The following is a 17,265-nucleotide window of genomic DNA, read 5'->3' on the forward strand; positions in this document are numbered from 1 at the left end:
AATGCATCCAACACCCTTTTTTCCAGAGGTGCTTAGGTAAAAGATTCTATTAAACTTCATATATTCAAAGCATAAGAATGTCTTTAACATTCAATGCAAAACGATTCTTTCTAGTGCCTTATTTAGTAGTTTGTGACCGTCCGGTCAAAGTGAGCTTCTCTAGTGGATATGGTAGATTTCAGTCGGCCCTGCTTCACACCGGCTGAGGTCATGGCAAGTATTCTATTCTTCTTAAAGAAAACAATAACAAACAGAATATAAAGCCTTAGAAGGAATCCACAAATAGAAGTGAACATGATTATATTATAAGAAAATTCCACAGGTGTTTCTGTATGCAGAAAATGAGGGTACACCTAAAAACAAGAATCATTACATTATTGAATGTCTTGTACGGACAAGCCATCTTAAATAAGATTGCGATGATTAATTTCTTGATTACCAAAGGGCATGATCCCCAAGTAACTATTGGCTAAAGATCAAGGACTTAAGATTCAGACCATACAACAGCTGTGACACAACACAAAAACTTGTTCATTGGCAATACCTCTTGAACCACATACCAATATTAAGAAAGCTTTCGAAGTCAGATTGTGGTCTGCAGAGAAAGAGTATGTATCAGACTTCTACAGTATGATATCACCTTTAGGTTTTCCTTGTGATTAAGTTTAGCAAAATCGTAAGTTTCTTCAGGGCATGTGATTACCTCTCAATTGCATGAATGTCATTGGGAAACATGATAACTTTGGTCTCAACTCCTCTCTCTTTTAATGCCCGTGAATACTGCAAGTTTCATTCGTCAATATCATATGTGGGCACATCACACCAACTTTTAAATCAGAAAAAGAATGTGTGCATGCGGATGAGAGAATCATATTCCAGAAAACTTCAACTTTATCCCCCTTTACTATTATGTGTGATAACTGATAACTCAAGCTCCTACAGCAGTCTGGATATCCAGTATCCACATTAAAAATAAAATTAAATATTCATCATAGTTCATGCTAAAGAAAGGAATGGTAATCTTACTTGCAATCCGTTGGAAACTGGGACACGAAGATCCTGAGCACCTAAAAGAAAGAGGGTTGGAGCTTTAACCTGCCAAGACAAGAAAAAAATGACTTTATACCATCACATTATGGTGCTTACTTGAAGCAGTTAGTTCAAATTATACCTTTTTGAAGAGAAATCAATGCAAATGCTAGGATACCATGCATATGCTACTACAGCCTAAATAACCCTCACTCCTTCATGTTCCTACCAATATACACAACGAATTTGTTGATTCCGTAAACATATATAATATCTAATTTTGCATCAAATGATGCTAAGCTTGAACCAGTGGCAAAGCATGCCATGCTAATTAGTTTGATAGGCACGACTGCCACAGGCATCATAGAAGAAAACTAGTCTTTATTTAAGTACCTTTGAGATATGTGATATAGGCGACTTGTTGTAAAGGTGAGTCAGGTGCTCAGCTGAAGGTGCTTCAGTGTAGATACTTTTTCCATTGCTTCCATAGGATTCAACATAACACCAATCAGGGATATCTGTTATACCAACCATTGATGAAAGATTACAAACTGGATTCCTCACAGCAGCCGCAACAAACTTATCTGGTGCCTGTAGAAAGTGAGTAATTGGTCCAATTCTTAAGCCACTTCCCAATTGTGGAGACATATATGTAATAGCAAAAACATAAAGGTTCCCCGCTAAAGGACATTTGTTGATCACTAGAACACCTTTACGTTACTTTAAGAGAGAGCTCTACCTGGCCAATCAAGTGAGTGGTCAGAAAGCCACCATGAGAACCACCAAGAACAGTTATTTTAGATGGGTTGGCAAGTCCTTTCTCAATGACATAATCTATGGCTGTGAGCACATCATTGACATCCTGCACATGAGTCAAGGAGTGAGGGTTCAAAATTCACATGACAATGCTTTAATTACTCTCAACCAAGATGAGTTAATGGCCTGAACATGTAATAAAACTGATCAAGAATAAGCACCTGAGACCCAATTTTCCCAGGAAGTGATTGCAATGCTTCCTCACCAAATCCCAGTGAACCTCTGAAATAAATTAGCTTGTTAGATGAAAATAAAGGTTATGCCAGCCATTTGATGTTGATAAAATCGTAAAAGCTGATTTTTAAATTTCTTAAGCATGTGAAAGCAGAGATCACAGAGGATCTGCACAGCTATTTTAGTGTCAGCAATTTCATGATGTGCTGTACTAAAAGAAATCAGCACAGCACTCTCACCTTAATAAAGTACCAAATATGATATCAAAGCATATTATGAAGGAAAATTTAAGCAAGCATAGTGAAAATTAAATGGGAAGAAAAGAAGAGAGTTATCTTTAATCAAATACTCAAAGATAAAAACAAATGGATTCTGATCTCAGTTAAACTTTTTCTGAAGAAGTTATGATATATTTTCACTCACCTATAATTTACAATTAATAAGCTGTAACCAATAGAAGAGAGAAATGCCGATGACTTTGAGAAGCTTGACAAGGAGACAGAATGTGGGCCCCCATGAAGCATCACTATTAGTGGATCAGTTCCATCATTTTTCTTGGAAGATACAAATATTGCCTCAAAAGGTTTAGCAGCTCCTGAATCAATTGGACAAATAACATCATCAAAATCTTTTCTTTTTGCCACATTTGAATTTGGAAGTACTATGATTAAGGTTTCCAGAAATGAAGAAAGAGATAAACAGTATTCTTTTATCTGAAAAGAGATCAATCTCCACAGTTGCATTAGATCCAATACTAATCAGAGGGCAACGAAACACCATAGCAAAGAAAACATTTAGTTTAGCCTAGGAATCAATCACAAATATATGATGTCTTATCTTGTGCACTTTTCTTACAAAACATCCTACTCTGTATTGTAATACAAGTGCATTAATCAACTAAAATCAGAGTGTAAATGTTGCAAACATAAAATCATGCTTTTGTCTTTTCCTTTATGGATTTCAATGTGATTGAGGGAGCTTTTGGGAGCAGCTTTCAAGTTTTCATTTAAGTTTTTCCAGTAGTTGCCATCATCAGCACAAGCATCTTTTCGACCGTCACTAGGATAAACTATTTTTTTTTAAAAAATAGTTTAAACAAAGGAACACTTTTACTCTTAGCTGTACTTATTGGAGCATGTTGAGATATATAAAAATCAATGGCATTGAACCAAACAAGTTTACGCTACCTTTTGTTAAGCAATCAGAAACATCCTTAACTGGTATTTGCAGAATGCTAAACTGATGAGATGAAAGCAGAGACATGACCTGTAGCATCATATGTAAACATTTAAATAACAACTCCGGAAGAAATGCAGATCAGATGAACAAAAGCAAGCAAAATAAACCTTCTCAGAACATCTGAAAATGGGGCTCGACACATTTAACCAACGCCATCCGGTGCTATTGTTTGCTTTGTCAACAAGACAGCCGTACTTGATTTGAGGAACATCTATAGGACTGCTACACACTTTGAGATGACAAAAAAAACAACTACAAAGTTTATTTCTCTTTTTCTTTAAAAAAAAGGAGGGAGGGATCATTGGTTAAGAAAAAAAAAAAACATTTTACCAGCAATTACATTGTCCCCATCTAGTGTAAGAACATTCCACGAGAAATCTGAGTCAGCAGGGCTGATACGTAATACTTTGCCACTGTAATATGATAATAACATCATCAGGTAATGAAGCAAGAATATAAAATTCTATGCACATGATAAAAGACATATCACCAATAGTCACCTTATCACATTTACAGAAAGTATCACTTCACAGCTGTGCCAGTAGGAAGATAAAATCATAGTGCATCCATCAGAAAGCCATGGCTTACTAAGAAAACTTGAACAGTAAAGCCCTGGTAAGTGACCATCCTCAGCACAGTTCACAATTGGAATCTGCTAAGATTTGATAGAATGAGAACAGAATAAACAGTCATATGTGATTTTAAGATAGTAGAGAATAAATATAACATATGATTGCAGCATGTAAGTATTTCCATTGATAAAAAAAATCATCATAATGACCCAGTTTAGTTTTGTTATATTCTAAAACAGTAGAATATGGCAAAACCAAGTCCAGCCAAAGAGAAAACAAAGAGGAAAGAAAGAGCACCCACTGAAGAGCATGAGGCTGGGTATTGGGGGTTTTGGGTGCGTTGCTGTTTTAGTTTTTTTTTACTTTTTACCCTTTTCTTAAAATGAAAATTTTTCAATTAGTGCTGCTTATCACATTCAACTTAAGCAGAGAACAAATGGAGAGCTTACCACATCAATGATTTTTGTAGATGAGCATAGCTTGCCACCAGTTGGCCAATCAATTCGTTGAAGAGAATCAGTTGCAGAGTGTGCCCCAGAATCCACTGAGGCTTTTGCAGACAGAAACATGAGGAACTTTCCATCTGGGCTGAGGGAAAACAAACATAATTCAAATCAGCAAGGTCCGAAGAGGTAGCTTGTATGTAAAAAAAGGACTTTTAACAATTTATGCAGCTGCAGACACAAAGGTTCTAGTTAATTAATCAGTATTAAATGGATATAACGCAAACATTGACATTTCGGTAGTTGATGGAAGAATTTCATGGCAAATTAGGCAATTTTGGACAGCCATTCAAGGACTTCCAATCAACAATTTAAACAGTATTCTCTGCAGAGAAGCAACAGATAAAAACATTAAACCAAGAACTGAGTATTCCGCATATAACAGAGTCTTATTTGCACCATAGCAAGAAAAGATGGAACCCAGAAGAGAAAGAGATGGACAGAGTACTCTTCATTCCTAAATTGACCAGTAAAACAAGGGAACAAAAATTATGTACTGATCCACAGCTATCCAAGCAATTAGGAGAAGATAAATTAAAAGTTTAATGGCAATGAAGAATTTAACAAACTCATGTTTTACAAAAAAAGTTGATTTGAACTTAATCAATGCAACATAGATATGACATAGCTGGATGAACGAAAACAGAGTAAGGAAAGGAAGTTTTCCAAGTATGCTAAAGCGTAGAGTAAACATAGATACAACAACAACAAAATAAATCTTTCCCCACTACACAGTGTCAGCTAAGCATAGACATAAATGTTTTATGAAAATTATTCCATGACTTTAAACAAGCACTCTGCTCATGCTATAATGTACAAAATTTAAAAAGATGCTAAATTCAGAATGACGAATAAGAAAGATCATACACCTCAGGCACAAATTGAACAGCATACCTGAATTGTGGAAAGAATGCACTACTTATGCTTTGTGTTAAGTTGACTACTGTCGATTCTTCCGTTGATCTGTCCCCAGAAAATTATACATCATGATTAAAGGTAGCACAGTCAAGTTCCAATGTGAAAATATATGAATGAAGAAAACTTTGAGAAACCAGAAGCCTTTTAGTGAAGCGAGTAACTTACTTGAGATCAAACTCAGCAGCCTCTGATTTATAAAGTGGAGCCTTCACCGCATATAATGCACAGGGTCTGTTATAGCAGTATTTTATACCAAGCTTTCTCGGATCAGCTGACCACCCCACAAAAACCAAATATTGTTCTGTGCCTTCCACTTGTGGAGCCCAAACCACCTGGCCTACACTCAAAGACTTTGCAATTCCTTTAACAGCTTCTACCTTGCCACTGTGATATGCACGAAAGTTCAGTTAGGCTCCTGCCACTGCACAAGAACTCTCTAATATGCTATATCATTTATTAAATTGAAAATGATATGCGAAAACCTGTTAACATTGATCACAAATAATGCAGGCTGCCTTTTTCCTGCATAGCATTCCCCCCATTCCTCCTCCCAATCTCCTTGAGCTTTCCAGCTACTGCATTCCTTATCTTTTATAGCACCTTTCCTGTAACCCTGATCGTCAAAAGAAGGCTTGGAGGGAGATGGCTCCTCAGCAACATAAGCAATAAGAGATTCATCAGAGTTCCAGGAGATTCCCTCAAACCTAAACCATCCAGAAAAGTTCCAACTTTTCTAAGTTTGCAGGGATGATAGCTACCAGTACAATTACAGATAACAATGCTGCTGCGGTTGCAAACCCTACTACAACCATCAGTGATGCTCTTACAATTATTGAATAACAGTTTTAGAGTTTCTACTGCAATTTACATACATGAAGGTGAAAATTCAACCAAGTTACATAAGTATCATTTACTTCTGGATGAATGACAAGGTTAACATGATAGCACCAAATCTTATCATCAGAGAAAAGATGATCGAAAGATTCATTAAGTCATTTACCATCCGTCAGCATAGACTGAGCCATGAACAGACTGGGAAATCATGAACTCCTTCTCCAACTGAGATGAACTCCATATTTCAAATTGCGAGGGAGATTCATTTTCAGGATTTCGAATTACAAGAAGCTTTGAACCTGATGGTGAGGGAGCAAATAAAGACACTCCTGTCATCTCTATGGGAAATGGGGCCCATTGGAAGTTTACATTATTAATACTTTCTTTTGAAATACTACTGGACAGCATAAATTTTCGTTTCTTGTTTGCCAAAAGATTTGGTTGGCTAATTGAAAACATTGCCTGGGAGCCTATTCCTGCAGCAACAGTTTCACAAATAGCATAGGATCAGTAATAGCTCTTTGCTTTTCAAATATAAAGAAGGGTAGTAAGAAAGAGAAAGATAAAGAAACTTTAGCTATCCTACCACTGTCAGACTTAAAAATCCATGCCTTGTCAATGCTGGAGATACTAGTAAATTCTTGAAGTAATTTGGACTGGGAAGCATATTCTTCTTCAGTAGCTTCATCTAGCCCAACTGGCAATTCCTTCACCGAACATGCTTTAGAAGAATCCATGGCCAAAACAGCTGACAGTTTTTTGCTACATGTTGGATGGAAAAGAAAATCAATAAGGAAAGAACTAACAGCAAACTAGGCAGAAACATTGAGAATAAGACTTTGCTTCACATATTATAGCAAAAAAATTGTCAATTGATACAATCTATCTACCAAAAAAATCCCATTACCTCATCATCAGATAATAAGTGGCACTCATATAACATCAAAGAAGCACCCGCTATACTCTACTCTACCATCTTATCCAAAAAGAAACAATAAGATGTATTGATAAGTTTGAAATTTATCATATTAGGCCTCTGTTTCAGAAAGCACAGCATATGAACATTGCAAACCAACAAAATTACTACGTTAAAACAGATAATTTAAGAATGGCATTATAGATGCAAAGGAGAAAAGTGAGAAAAAGATGCAATGGGGAATGCTTTGAAAGAATATGGGAGAAGAATCACGGATGTGAAACACTGGTATCCACTGATATGATTTACATTCCAACTTTGAGTAATCTTAAATTCAATAGAGGCTGGTAATTGAAACCAACAGTAGATAAGCCGCCGTACTTTGACGTTGCATATTGTCCTTTTCCATTATCGTTTCTGCTAAGATATTGCCTCAAATACTTATCTAGTTGGCTCCAACCTAAAATCACAAGCAACTCTCAAGTGCTAAGGTAGTGTTTGGATAGAGATTCTAGGTTCATCCAAAACAACAGTCTCAGAAACAGGCATAGATTAGCAGACCTGAAATGATTCAATTCAATTCAAAAGGAACAAAGAAAATTCCTGGCACTCTGCATAGACTAAGTTGCATTCTTTGCGATCATTCCTTGCAGTAAGTTTGAATTACACTTCTTCGCAACTGCACAGGTCTTGCAGACCCGAAACAATAGAGCTTTTACGCAAAACCGAATTCCCAAAATCAATCTTTCCGAGATATTTCCACTGATTACCCCATCTAAAGGTGCTATAACCATTCAATTAATCAAGATATGATTAGAAGAAGAAACTGATCAGCAACTTTTTAGAATCGAACTGCAATGACAAAAACTAAAATTTATACTTAATAGATCACCCCAACTAATATGAAACAATCAACAAAGAGACTGAACAAAAGATACCCATCTAAAAGTGCTACAACCATTCAATTAATCAAGATATGGTTAGAAGAAGAAACTGATCAGCAACTTTTTAGAATCGAACTGCAATGACAAAAACTAAAATTTATACTTAATAGCTCACCCCAACTAATATGAAACAATCAACAAAGAGACTGAACAAAAGATACCCATCAAACAGTTTACCAGCAAAACAGAAAAAAATAGTTCTTCTCACTGAGGCGCAGGACGAAAATGTAGAGAAAGCAGAGAAACGAAGAGAGGGGGTGAGCTTACGTGTAGTGAGAAATGGGAGTTAAGTGAAAGAGTGAGGGACGACGAAGTTGAATAGACAAAAATGGAGGAGACAATCGAGGAGCAGTTGCCAAGGTCACGGACCAATTAGAGATGGTGCTGACACTGTGAAAGGATGCTAACGCCAAAGTCCTATTCATTTCAAGATTCCCACTTTGACATTTTTAATGTCTTCTACTAATACACTGATTTTTTTTCCTTTTTCTTGTAGAGAAGGAGTAGATGCCCCTGCCAAATATCCAATTCGATGGACAACCATGTAATAGTTCCGCTGTATTAGGATTGGAACAATATGATTAAGGTAATTTTGTTTATTACTATAAATAAATAATTATGATAATCAGCCAAACTTTGTGTGGATACGTATGTCTTTGTCGTTTTGCCATTGGAATATCATATTGCCCAGGGACAGGTATGGGCCCTTAACCATACATATTAGGCCTCTTCACTCCAGCCTTGACGGGGTGGGACGGGCATGGCCTGTCTCGTGCTAATTCGTGTGACGGGGCTAGCTGGAGTACCTCCGCTCAGCTTAGGCCTAAATACGACCCAAGAAAGTGGATAACGAGCCGGGCTTTCTGCATCGTTCATTTAACGCCAATTTAACGAACGCAAACTTACTTGCTGCATGACAGGGAAAATCTGAAAACCCAACCAAATTGCACCAAGTAATCCCAACCAAGATCCCACGTAAAACGTGGCTCAATGTAATTGGTCATTCATGTAACGCACACACCAAGCAGTCGGTTAGAAAGTTCAATCCGTTAAAACGAAAGAAGGCGGGCCTTGCATGCTGGAGCTGAAATCCTAAGGAAGAGGATAAAAATAGAGAAAGAAAAATGTCTGTTCATGCACCACTCTCGGTTGTCTCAGTGAATTCAGTGCCTAAAATCAGATCTAAGAAGATTGAAACTAGAGTTAAGGTTTTCAACCAAAGAGAGGTTTCTTCTGTTCATCTCAAGCTGGTTAGAAACCATGGTGGTAGAAGCCGGTTAACAATATTGAATGCTGCAGGGTTGTCTGAGATTGAACCTGATCTCAATGAAGACCCTATTGACAGATGGGCCACCAACAGTGTCAGCCCTGTAAGTTCAATTCGTCTCTGCTTCTAAAGTGGGATTCTGGATAGTATGAACCTGAGACTTTCAAGAATTTGATTAGATTGTCTTTGTTCATTAGATTTGAACTTGGACCTGTCAGGAGCATTTTTAGCATACGTGTACATGTTTTGGTTGATTCCAATGCTTGTGTTTGCTGATTGTAGGAAGATTTTAAGTATGGGGAATATGATGAGCACCACACATACTTTGAAGGAGATGAGAAAGGTACTTAGATATGTTTTCTTTTTTCTTTCCTTTCATAATATCATCATTCAGATGTGAAGTTTAGTATCTTAAAGAATGAAATTTGATGTTGTTCTTTAACCAATGGGGGTGTAGTTTTCTTGCTATCAATCAAGTTCCTACTTCTAATTGCAGCTTTATTTCAGGAACATTTTGGGGAGCAATTGCAGATGACATTGCCGCTGTAGAACCTCCTACAGGGTTCCAAGGTATCAATTACAAATCTCTAATCCTTGATAACTAACTTGGTAACATAGATTCTTCGTGTCATAGTAAAAAAAGACTAAATTACTGGAGTTGAAGGCCTATATTATTCCTTTTCTTGGACAATTTGTAACTGATTATCTTCAACGATTATGCAGGGCTTATTTCATGGCTCTTCCTTCCTGCAATTGCTGCTGGAATGTTTTTCAATGTTCCTGTAATTCCAAATCTGCCTATAGATTTTCGCTTTTATTTAGAAAAAAATAAAAAATCAGTTGACAGAGCTAAGATTTAGAAGAAAGCAAACTGACCGTAGTCTGTTCATAATGATTGACACGTTCTTCTTTGATGAATTTTAGGGGGAGTACTTGTACATTGGAGCTGCTGTCTTTACGGCTATATTTTGTATAATTGAGATGGATAAACCCGATCAGCCTCATCACTTTGAGCCTCAGATATATAACATGGAGAGGGGAGCTCGTGATAAGCTAATCAATGACTACAATACTATGAGCATATGGGATTTTAATGAGAAATATGGAGATCTCTGGGATTTCACTATCAAGAAGGATGATATAACAAAGAGAACTTCTCCTGAGCAAAGAGAATTGTAATTATTAGCTATTGCTATGTGAGCATGGAAGGTATAGTTTTCTTTTTCGCCATTTTTTTCCTTCTCTTTACTTGTTCTTCACAAGTGCAAATTCTCTGTTTTGTAAAGCTTGTGCCCTTATGCAGTGAGAGCAAAATGTTATCCCAAGTCCCCAACTCCAAACTGAAAGCTTCAATATATATAGTTTAATTTTGGTTCTTCACTAAAATTGACTGCTCAAATTCTGTTTGATAGCAATCTTAGTCTTAAGAGCTAGACTGCCACTGTCCATCATAGAGCTGAGAGTGGTGGAAGTGACTTTTGTTATACTTGCTTAAGAAGGTTAGTAAAATGCCACAGATCAGGATCCATCATTTGTTTTTGAAGTGATAAAGTTCAGAGAATGAAATCAGACGAAACTTTCATGCAAATTCTAGCAACTCGTAACTTTACATGGTAGCATTCAGAATAGTTCTCCAATTCTTTCATTTGCCATGCTCATTCTTGCCTAAATTTCTGCTTTCTTATCCACTGACAAACTTTCTTCATCATCTTCTGCCAGTAATGTTTTATGAAATAGGACCTTGAATGCAGCAGTACTTGAGTTTGTTTTGTAATGTCTAGGTCTCCCTCTTCTTTGAAAGATTTTCTCTAATTCTGGTCCTATTTTGATATGAGGACTTTTATGCCCCATTGCAGACAAAATTTATGTAAGCAGTCACTATTAGTCTTGATTTTGTAAGATGTCACCACCTTTCTTGTAGAACACTGGCATCTCCTGTAGAGACTACTAGAAGCAAGAAGCTGTCAATGCCAAAAATCCAACTCAACTTGGATATGAAAACTTTTCTTGCGTTTCAAATATAGAATTTGAATTTTCAAAAGCACCATCTTTTTCAAGTCTTCCAAAGCTTTATCACAAATTGGATCTTAGGTTATGCGTTCAGGAGTAGTAGTTCATTAGTCATTACCAAAACTTCACCATGACTAAATTAACCATGAACATAGTATTGTCAGCGTCAATGTATTAGTTCTCTGATGTGAGGTAATTAATTGAGATATTTGTTTGATGACTGATTCTCTCCCGACGGCAAGTACCTTATTGGCTACTATTTTTCAGCATTCAGCTCAGAAGTCACGGCCACCCAAAAAAATTATTAGTCAGTTGAATAACTTTCGGTTGAAACTACTACAACCAAAGACTTGACTTGGAGATGCCTAAACATTTCTAGTCTTTCCATTTACCAGATTCGTTTGCTTTCAGATTTGGCAGATTTCACTTTACAGTGAAAAGGGTTAGCATCAAGCCAGCTTGTGCAAAGATTGTTGCTTGCTTCAAATGCTGTAGAATCATCAAGAGTGAACAACTCAAACCTTATCTCATCTTGAATGATCAAACTCAGCATACTAGGTTTTCCATGGCGCAGTCAAAATTTATGACCCAAGCAATTACATTTCTGACGAAAGCAGAGAAATATACATATAAATATCCCTCGTGCTGGCATCTGATTGCCGTATCAATTCTTCAATTCTTGCAGGTGGGAACTCATCCACCATGTTGTAGGACCCAAACCCCTTAGAAAGTAATATTTATTTTCAGGGGCAGCTTGATTGTCAACAAAAGACTACAAGCGTTCCCAGTTTCACTTTCCCTAGTTTCCATACTTGAGGCTATTTGCAGATCATTTATAAACCAACAAGCTGAAGCTCGAAGCCGAAACAAGAAACAGAGCAAAAATGAGAACCAAACCCCACCTCGTCTCTTTCTCTTGTCTGCTTCTATTCTTTCTCTTCCACCGTTCGGTCCGTTCCCAACTCCCACCAAACATCACAGGCTACAATTGCACAGCCAACCAGACCACTTATCCATGCCAAACCTATGCTTTCTACCGAGCCACTGCTCCTGACTTCCTTGACCTGGCTTCCATTGGGGACCTTTTCCATGTCAGTCGTCTCATGATATCAGAACCCAGCAATATTTCCTCCCCATCCTCTCCTCTCATCGCTGATCAGTCCCTCTTTGTCCCCATAACATGTTCGTGCAACCCCACAAACGCAACTTTTGGTAGTCTTTCAGCTGCCAACCTCACTTACACAATCAAAGCTGGTGATACTTACTATATCGTGTCAACCACTAATTTTCAAAATCTCACCACTTACCAATCTGTTGAAGTTTTCAATCCTACTTTCGTCCCTACCCAACTTGACATAGGTGACAAAATTGTCTTTCCAATCTTTTGCAAATGCCCTAATGAAACACAGGTGCAAAATGGAGTGAATTACCTTGTTTCTTATGTGTTTCAGCCTTCTGACAACGTATCATCAGTTGCTTCAAGGTTTGGAGTTCAAACTCAGGCTATAACCAATTTAAATGGCAATAACATTCAGCCCTCGGACACCATATTCATTCCGGTCAATCAACTACCTGTATTATCTCAGCCTGAGGTAGCTCCTGCAGCCTCTCCCGGAAAGACTGAGAGGAAAGGGGTCATTGTAGGATTGGCAATTGGGTTAGGAATTTGCGGAGTGTTGTTGGTTTTGTTCTTTGTGGTGTTGCTTCATAGAGAGGTTTTGTCCAAGAGAAGGGATATGGAAGATGCGGAGAGGCAGAAGCTAAAGTTTAATCGGCCTGGGATGGGGATGAAGGGAATGGAAGTAAATTTGATGGCAGATGTATCAGATTGCTTGGATAAGTACAGGGTGTTCAAAATTGAAGAACTTAGAGAAGCCACTGATTACTTTAGTGAGAGTTGCTTGATTCAAGGATCTGTGTACAAAGGGTCCATTCATGGAGATATCTATGCCATAAAGAAGATGAAGTGGAATGCCTGTGAGGAGCTTAAGATCTTACAGAAGGTATCATTTCCTTGTCTTTTGCAAAATTTTCTAGTTTCTCCAGTGATATTTCAGCTTTTCTAGGTTTATTTTCTGGTGTTACATATTTTTGTTGAGGACTAATCTGTGAAGATTTTCCAAGGAGTCATGTGAAAACAATTCTAATAATATGGGAAATAAGTAGAGATAATGAGTTCTTTGATGGAAGGATTGAAAGCATTCTTAGCAGATAAGGACATCACTAGAAGGACCACATTAACAAATGCTGATAGCAATTGTCTAATTTTCTATTACCAATAAAATAATGGTTAGGTTTAAGTGACCTGTCTATTCATTAGGTTAATTAAGAATTTAAATTGTTTTTAATACTCCCTGGTAAGGAGTTTAAACTTTTTGTATTTGGTTTGGCAATTGGGAGTTGGGAGGCTCGTAAGTGCTTGACTCGAAACATTGAAACGTCAGGCTCACAGGTGAACTCACCCTGGGGGCCCTGCCCCATATATTTAGGTTTGGACAGTATTGTAATCAGCTAAACTAAGAAATGTTCAGAATAAAAACTGAAAAAAAAAAAAAAAAAACCCTTTGATGCCCTGTTGAAATCAAATGAAATCAGTGTCTGATGCCTGATGGTAATAGGATGAAAGAAGCCTAAAAATTATAAAATCATAAACCATAGGAAGGATGACCATCCTATTTATATTCTATAGCTATAACAGTATATTTTAAATTTCCACCTGTGTCCTGCCTGCTTTTTGCTTTGATAATTGGTTTCTGGCTGGTATCATTACCCTTGTTCTTTGGTGGGGAATATTCTTAGATGATTGCATTTTCTTAATGAAATAAAGTCATAGTAGTAGGTAACATAAACCTGAGGAAGGAAGCACATTTTGGTATCATTGCCATGAAGTAGATCCTAAAATTTTGAAATACCAAAGCACTTTGACTTGAAAGAATAATAATTGTTTTTGGATTACACTGATCATTGAATTTAAAGCTTTTCTTTCTTCAAAAAACATTATGTGAGTGGCAAAAATAACTAAATCATGATTCTGGCTCTGTCATCTGAAGGTAAACCATGGAAATCTGGTGAAGTTGGAGGGCTTCTGCATAGACCCTGAAGATACAAATTGCTATCTGGTATACGAGTTCATTGAAAATGGCTCTCTTTACTCTTGGCTTCATGAAAACGAGAATGAAAAACTAAACTGGAAAACAAGGTTAAGGATAGCCGTTGATGTTGCAAATGGTCTGCAATATATCCATGAGCATACAAGGCCACGAGTTGTACATAAAGACATCAAAAGCAGCAACATTCTATTAGACTCCAACATGAGGGCCAAAATCGCGAATTTTGGACTAGCAAAATCAGGCTGCAATGCTATAACAATGCACATTGTTGGCACTCAAGGCTACATTGCACCTGAGTATCTAGCAGATGGGGTGGTCTCAACAAAGATGGATGTTTTCTCTTTTGGGGTGGTTTTGCTTGAGCTTATATCTGGCAGGGAGGCCATTGATCAAGAAGGGAAGCTTCTGCAGGCAAGTGTTAATGGAATTTTGGATGGGAATGAGGAGAGGAAGGTGAAAAAAGTGAGGGAATGGATGGATGGACGTCTGCTGGAGGAGTCTTGCTCAATGGAGAGTGTGATAAGTGTAATGGCTGTTGCCATTGCTTGTTTGAATAAAGACCCTTCAAGGAGGCCTAGCATGGTGGATATTGTTTATGCATTGTCTAAGAGTGATGATTTATTTTTTGATGTATCAGAAGATGGATTATCAGCTCCTCCGGTGGTTGCAAGATAAATTGCTCAAGGTTAAGGACCTCTTCTGTTGTAATATACTATTATACTAAATCATTTTAGAGTAGTAACACTTGGCATCAAACTAGCAGTAGCTGTCCGGCATGTCTGAAACTTGACTCTCTCCAATTAGTATGCCTGTAAGGTTGTAGACTTGTAGTAGATGTAGTTGTACCTTTATAAACTTTTGAAGAGCATGAGTTATATCACAATTTATAAGGTAAAAGGACTGCAAATTTTTATTTTGCTTGAGGGAATTTAGGAGGAAGACAAGGGGTGTGGAGCACATAAACTTGAGAAAATCAAGTCATTTTCGTTTTTGTTAATAAATGCAAAGCAATATTTCACTGCATAAAACCGTAGAGCGTCTATCTACATGTTCTGAATAATAAGTCTTAAGTCTGGAAATTTAGCATTACAGAAGCTTCCTGAAATGCTTAAAACGAAGTTAAACAGTGCAGCTAGTTTTAGAGCTTTCAATTTAGAGGCAGAACTATGGAGGACTGGATTTTTAATCATTGACCTGAACTCAGAAACCACTGTTGTGGCCTAAATAGCAAGTTGAGAACCACGGCCAATTTCTCAACCTTGGGTCAGAATGACTTATCCATCTCCTATATAATAAACAAAATTATAATTGCTAGCATCCTTCTTATTGGGTTTAATGGTTATGGGCCATTGAAGATTTTGATAAAGCTACAACTGCTTCTAATGCGAAACCAAAAGTGGTTACAAATAACAATCATCGGATCAACCCAAGTACATCCTGATCAAAACAAAGTACCAAAACAGTCAAGATGGCAACATCATCTTAAACGTCCTTTTTGTATTGCTAGCAACGTTTGCCTGACAATCATCTAATCTAAGTATGGTAGCGTTGCAATAATTGACTGAGGGGGCCTTACCCACCACACCACCTACAATTGTTCATTAGCCTCCAAATTCTGTTGATGTATATACAAACAAGGCCATATTAAATACTTCATGACTGGACAACAAAGCCCATTCCTTCAAGAAATGTTTTAGCCACTGGTATGATTGTTGCAGAGAAAGCTAGAGGTATTGTAACAGCAAAACCCAGCTCTGATGCTCTAGTGAAGAAACCAGAATATAGCTAATGTCAGTCCATCTCCTGCTTGTGTCACTGGAGTTTTTTAAGTGTACTGTTTTATGTTTTCCAGAATTTGAAGGGAATCATACAGCAGTGTCTTCTTCATCTATTTCATTAGAAATACCTACTTTCTCATGTGGCATGATCATATGGAATGAAAATTTCTAATAGTAATTTGAACCAGTACAATCATTGAAAAGTGAGTGGAAATGGTAGATAAAATGATTTGTGCTGCAAATATTTTATGTTATCTGAATATATCATGAACAAATATCAAAGAGGCCTTATCCTTGCCCATCTTTCTCAGCTCTCACCTAGGGTAAAGGAGCATGACAAGTCACATCTCTGCCCCACTGCTAAGCCATCAAATAATCCAAAGCTCATATATATTTTCATGACTTCAATAGTTGAAGCTAACCCTGGAGAGCAACTGCTTCGTGGTGCAAAATGAAGGTGAAAGACATCCCATTGATGGTTCGGCCAGTGGTCCTATTGCAAGCAGAAAAGTTTCAGCACTATGAAAAAACACAACACAGAGCAAAAGGTTAGATAAAAGCAAAGACCACACGCAGCCAGAGACAGAGAGTGGTGTCTAGGTGGGTTTTGGCTTTGGCATTTGGGGCTATTTCCTTTATTCATCAGGGATCCAGAATAGGTAATTACAAAGTGCCATTGAGCAGGGGCATATGCTCATTGGCTTTGTAGAATTGCATACTCTGTATGAGGATATCAACAGTTTGGACAGGTAACATGCACAGTCACGTGAACATGTTTATTTGATCAATTAAAACTGTACTTTCATTGGAAGACCTCATCGATTTCATGAAAAACCAGCAGGCATAAACAGTAAAATATCCATACATGAACATTGTTGTCCTATCAACCTAACTTGTAAATTAATTTTAACTTTTGCTATAAGTCAAGATTGAGATTAATTTAAAACCAAAAAAAAAAAAGGAAAAGAGAGAAAGAAGACAATTGACAAGTCGGAAATTTTATTTTAAAACAATAAATAAAAACATGTCATTAATTCAGAATAATTAAACTCGGTCTAAAATATATAGCACAAATATCCGAGTTTACACTGAGAAATTTTCTTTAATTAAAAAAAAAAGACAGAATGCAAGTGGGCCAGAAACTGCCTTGGGGCC

The 17,265-nt window shown here is 37.2% G+C and overlaps 3 protein-coding genes across 7 annotated transcripts; 2 read left to right on the plus strand and 1 right to left on the minus strand.

The window, feature by feature from the left end:
• Nucleotides 1–283: 283 nt before the first annotated feature.
• Nucleotides 284–8,466, minus strand: AARE (acylaminoacyl-peptidase-like protein). Of its 5 annotated transcripts, none has more exons than XM_088805915.1 (18): nt 8,213–8,466; nt 6,672–6,847; nt 6,252–6,561; nt 5,734–5,955; nt 5,417–5,635; nt 5,228–5,296; nt 4,280–4,418; nt 3,759–3,913; nt 3,589–3,671; nt 3,366–3,487; nt 3,207–3,285; nt 2,443–2,614; nt 2,007–2,067; nt 1,769–1,891; nt 1,423–1,620; nt 1,027–1,095; nt 704–780; nt 284–595 (listed from the first exon to the last, which is right to left on the minus strand). In XM_088805915.1, exons 1-18 carry the CDS (start codon nt 8,368–8,370, stop codon nt 532–534), a joined length of 2,496 nt encoding a protein of 831 aa, XP_088662041.1. In that variant the 5' UTR covers nt 8,371–8,466; the 3' UTR covers nt 284–531. The 5 variants fall into 5 exon arrangements, with proteins under 5 accessions (XP_088662041.1, XP_007034934.3, XP_088662042.1 ...); XM_007034872.3 differs by having other exon boundaries at nt 3,759–3,910; nt 8,213–8,464; XM_088805916.1 differs by having other exon boundaries at nt 8,123–8,249.
• A 547-nt stretch (nt 8,467–9,013) lies between these two features.
• PNSB5 (NAD(P)H dehydrogenase 18) lies at nt 9,014–10,598 on the plus strand. Its single transcript, XM_018119481.2, has 5 exons — nt 9,014–9,315; nt 9,495–9,555; nt 9,720–9,782; nt 9,936–9,994; nt 10,137–10,598. The coding sequence occupies exons 1-5, from the start codon at nt 9,070–9,072 to the stop codon at nt 10,389–10,391; spliced, it is 684 nt and encodes a 227-aa protein (XP_017974970.1). The 5' UTR covers nt 9,014–9,069; the 3' UTR covers nt 10,392–10,598.
• A 147-nt stretch (nt 10,599–10,745) lies between these two features.
• LOC148763373 (serine/threonine receptor-like kinase NFP) lies at nt 10,746–15,229 on the plus strand. The gene is made up of 2 exons (XM_088805427.1): nt 10,746–13,225; nt 14,273–15,229. The coding sequence occupies exons 1-2, from the start codon at nt 12,107–12,109 to the stop codon at nt 15,005–15,007; spliced, it is 1,854 nt and encodes a 617-aa protein (XP_088661553.1). The 5' UTR covers nt 10,746–12,106; the 3' UTR covers nt 15,008–15,229.
• The last annotated feature ends 2,036 nt before the right edge of the window (nt 15,230–17,265 follow it).

This window comes from Theobroma cacao, chromosome 4 (genome assembly GCF_053813885.1).
Source record: "Theobroma cacao isolate CCN51 chromosome 4, ASM5381388v1, whole genome shotgun sequence".
Lineage (NCBI taxonomy): Eukaryota > Viridiplantae > Streptophyta > Magnoliopsida > Malvales > Malvaceae > Theobroma > Theobroma cacao.